Source organism: Pinus tabuliformis, chromosome 1_1 (assembly GCF_031772625.1).
Source record: "Pinus tabuliformis cultivar Carrire ecotype Pingquan chromosome 1_1, CPIR1, whole genome shotgun sequence".
NCBI classification, from domain to species: Eukaryota; Viridiplantae; Streptophyta; class Pinopsida; order Pinales; family Pinaceae; genus Pinus; species Pinus tabuliformis.
Genome location: NC_142297.1, coordinates 234,851,158 through 234,854,619, shown reverse-complemented (window position 1 = coordinate 234,854,619; position 3,462 = coordinate 234,851,158). Strand labels below are relative to the sequence as shown.

General features: G+C 40.4%; 1 protein-coding gene and 1 pseudogene across 1 annotated transcript; both read right to left on the bottom strand.

Moving 5' to 3' along the window:
- LOC149212387 (putative proline transporter 2) overlaps positions 1 to 1,136 on the bottom strand; it is a 116,344-nt pseudogene extending 115,208 nt beyond the window's left edge.
- Positions 1,137 to 1,533: 397 nt separating this feature from the next.
- LOC149212386 (late embryogenesis abundant protein Lea14-A-like) lies at positions 1,534 to 3,208 on the bottom strand. Its single transcript, XM_089390598.1, has 2 exons — positions 3,057 to 3,208; positions 1,534 to 1,744 (listed from the first exon to the last, which is right to left on the bottom strand). The coding sequence occupies exons 1-2, from the start codon at positions 3,206 to 3,208 to the stop codon at positions 1,534 to 1,536; spliced, it is 363 nt and encodes a 120-aa protein (XP_089246724.1).
- Positions 3,209 to 3,462: the final 254 nt, after the last annotated feature.

Genomic DNA, 3,462 nt, shown 5'->3' with positions numbered 1-3,462 from the left:
CCTTCTTTTTTCCACGCGCTAGTCATATCATTATATGAAACTTTTTCTAATACCTGAATTTCTGGAAGCATGCCTAAATTAAATGCAAAAATGAGATTTGTTGCAACACCAATTGTTCCAAACATTCTTCTTTTACTTGAACCTGAACTTGAAATCTCATAATCTCTAGCTGGGCTATTGAGACCTACATATCCAAAGTAAGCAGAAAATTAAGATTTTGCTCCAAGCAATTGTTTTAATACCCAACTTGACAAGGACCATGAACCAGAAGATATGTAAGCATCACAAGTAAGATGTATCCTGGTTAAAAGAAAAGAGAGATACCATCGCGTATAGACAATCCAATAGCAACAATGATATAGATGCAACTTAAGAATGTTGAAACACCGAGCCACAACCTCAGAGACGATAAGTGGGGAATGCCAAATGCAAAAATGCTACAAATGATTCCTGTAATTGCGATGCAGTAAGGTAGCTTCAGCGTGGTAGCTTCATTGTTGTGTAAAGTATATATTGCCTGCACAACAGTCAATCAGAAGAGATGAAAAATAGATAATTAATAAGGAATTGCTGCATGTCAAAGTAGGGGAGCATGGCTTGGGGATAGGAGGTAATTAAGTATAAGAGTAGGGAGCTACCTTCAAAGCTTGTCCAGCCAAAATGATAAATCCAGTGGTGATCATGAATAGATTGATATATTGTAGAGTCCATGTCAAGTAATACATTTTCCTACCTGGGAAAATTCACAATCACAATCGATATGAAAGGAAGAAGTGATTATGTGCAAGTATGAAGATGTTGATTTGATGAAAGTAACAAGAAAGTATTATATTGAATGGGATGGGTGAGTGTAAAAGAAATTTACCATAAATGTGACCAGCTAGGTCTTTGTATCGACTATGTCAGATGCCTCCAGTTTCGTGGAGACGCGCTAGGAGGGTGTTTGCATAGAGTGATATGAAGGCTGCTGCTATCAATCCCAAGGTGCCCCCTACCCATCCCAAGGGAACCATGACGATCCCTGAATACCCCAATGCATACGCACTGTTGAGTGATGTTATCAAAACGAGGCCGACTTGGTACCATGGATCTGCAATAATCTCAATATTATTATTTATCAAAGTTGGTATAGACATATACAACGTACAATGTAAAAATTAATCACATGATTTAAATATGCAAGAAAGTTACTGTTGCGAATTTCATTCATTGATTTAGTGACAACTACGAGAATATAATGGCATCTTTCAATTTAGGCCATCCGATAAAATAGATTAATTAAGAAAATGATTAAAGTGCCTAACTCCAATAGGAAGGATGCCTATCGGTGTAATAATCATTTCATTTCATCCAGTCTTGACCAGGCGCAACTGGAGCATATGCGCACCATTAAAGACTCTCCCTGTCTACATTTAAGTAAAGTTGTTGGCTCACGCCATATCCAATGATGGTATTCTATGCATGGATGGGCATATTGACATTGTTTGGATCCATTCTATGCTACTAAGAAAATATCTGACAGAGTGGGCAGCTTCATAGTGCCCTTCTTGACAGGAGAAGAGTGAATCTCCCAACAACAGGAATGTGCATGGTAAGGCCAATCTCCCATGTGTATTCAATATCCCAATCCCTTCCAACGCCTTTCATGATACTCAGCAAAAAGTCGCAAGGCACTACTGTCACTGGAATGATCATGCTTGTCTTGTCATTGGCCTTCACTGACCCATGATCTACAATTGTTCCACTGCTTACAGTAAATCAGGAAATTGTGAATGGAATATATCACAACAACTAAAAAAAAATGATTAATCCAATACTGCAATAGGCAATTTCTTCGGCATGTAGAGATAAAAAAAAAGAGGTCAACAAAGTAATAAAGAAATTCCATTCCAATTCATGTCATGTTGACAGGATCCTACAGCTAGGCTATATAGTTGTGTTGACAGGACAGTTGGGCTACCCAATCTTGTTAATAGGATCCTAGAGTTGGAGGAAAGGATCCCAGGGGACGACTGTAATCATTGAAAAATTATGTTTTCACAGACCCGGGGGCACTGGTGGATACTGAAAAGGGCCGGAAGGAGGCACTGGTCCTCTGGGTTTCTCTTCTTCCCATGGAGAATCGGAGTTATTCACTCGTCGCTGCTCCACCTGCAGGTAGGCAGATTGCCCAGCAGCAGCATGATTGAGAATGAGCATGAACACAATGAGCATGCAAAGTATCGCATTATAAACCTTTTTGCCCTCCATCGACTATCAGTTATCAATCTCTTCGTCAAAAAATGACTTCCCTGAGCAATGCCGGCAATACACACGATGATGGTTGAGGCCCTTCAATATATGTATAAGGAGTCTTAACATCCATACCGGCACGGAGGCCCAAAATATATATAGTTTGTTACGGTTGTCTGAAATAGCGGTTCGTTTTCTCCAAATACAGAATTTAGAGACGGGATACGAGGTATTTCTTGCTATTAATTAACCAATGCAGTTAGAGAAGCCCGCTTTGCCATAATTTTGCAATTATTTATCTTTAGCAATTAGTTGTAATTTGGTTAGTAATAGATTAAGGGATATGGATGAGATGAGATCTTGGACAGTTCGGTTATCTAGTCATTTTGATAAGATCCTGCAGTTGGCCTGCACAGGGCTACACAGTCCTGTGGAAAGGATCTTAAAATTGGGCTACATTGTCGTTTTGACCAGAAAGTTGGGCTACACAGGCATGTTGACAGGACCATCCTATAGTTGGGCTACACAGTCATGTTGACAGCAACATCCTACAGTTAGGGCTACACAGTCCTGTTGATAGGATCGTACAATTGAGCTACACAGTCATGTTGACAGGAGCATCCTACAGTTAGGGCTACACTGTCTTGTTGACAATACCCTAAAGTTAAGTTGGGCTAAGCAAAATTGTTCCTCCATTGAATATTGGGCCAATGGAATTTGGGGCTAAATCTGGCCTAGATTCAGGATTCAGACCAAGCCTAGACTCAGCTTGAAGAAAAAAGTAATATAGAAATTAATCACAAATATCCAGAGCTGGAAAGTACCTATTTGCGCTCATGAGTCGATAAGAAATTTCCCCAATTGGTAGGTCATGACTATAAGGATTCGTTATGTCAACAACACTCTCAAGTGTAATTGATTGCATGCTAACCTTTTTCAAATCGATGTCTGTAACCTCTGCGGTGGGTTTTTCCATATGGGCGATCTTCTTGTTGGAAGAATCACCGCACCTCTATAGAATCCGTAATTTCCACCCTGGGGATCCTAGTTACTGCTTTGTAATGTTTACCAACACCTGCGGGTTTTGGTGTAACGACAAACCTCCACATGGTATCAGAGCTTGGACCCAGGTTCGATTCCCCCGAGTTGCGTTTGAGGGGGGTGTTGGAAGAATCACCACACCTCTATGGAATTCGTAATTTCCACCCTGGGGATCCTAGTTACTGGTTT

What these genes read in the sequence shown, in the direction of transcription:
- LOC149212386 (XM_089390598.1), bottom strand. Translation starts at nt 3,208, where the DNA reads ATGGAAAAACCCACCGCAGAGGTTACAGACATCGATTTGAAAAAGGTT. An exon ending in CGACTCATGAGCGCAAATAG is followed by an intron (nt 1,745 to 3,056) that starts GTACTTTCCAGC and finishes TACTGTAAGCAG; the next exon opens with TGGAACAATTGTAGATCATG.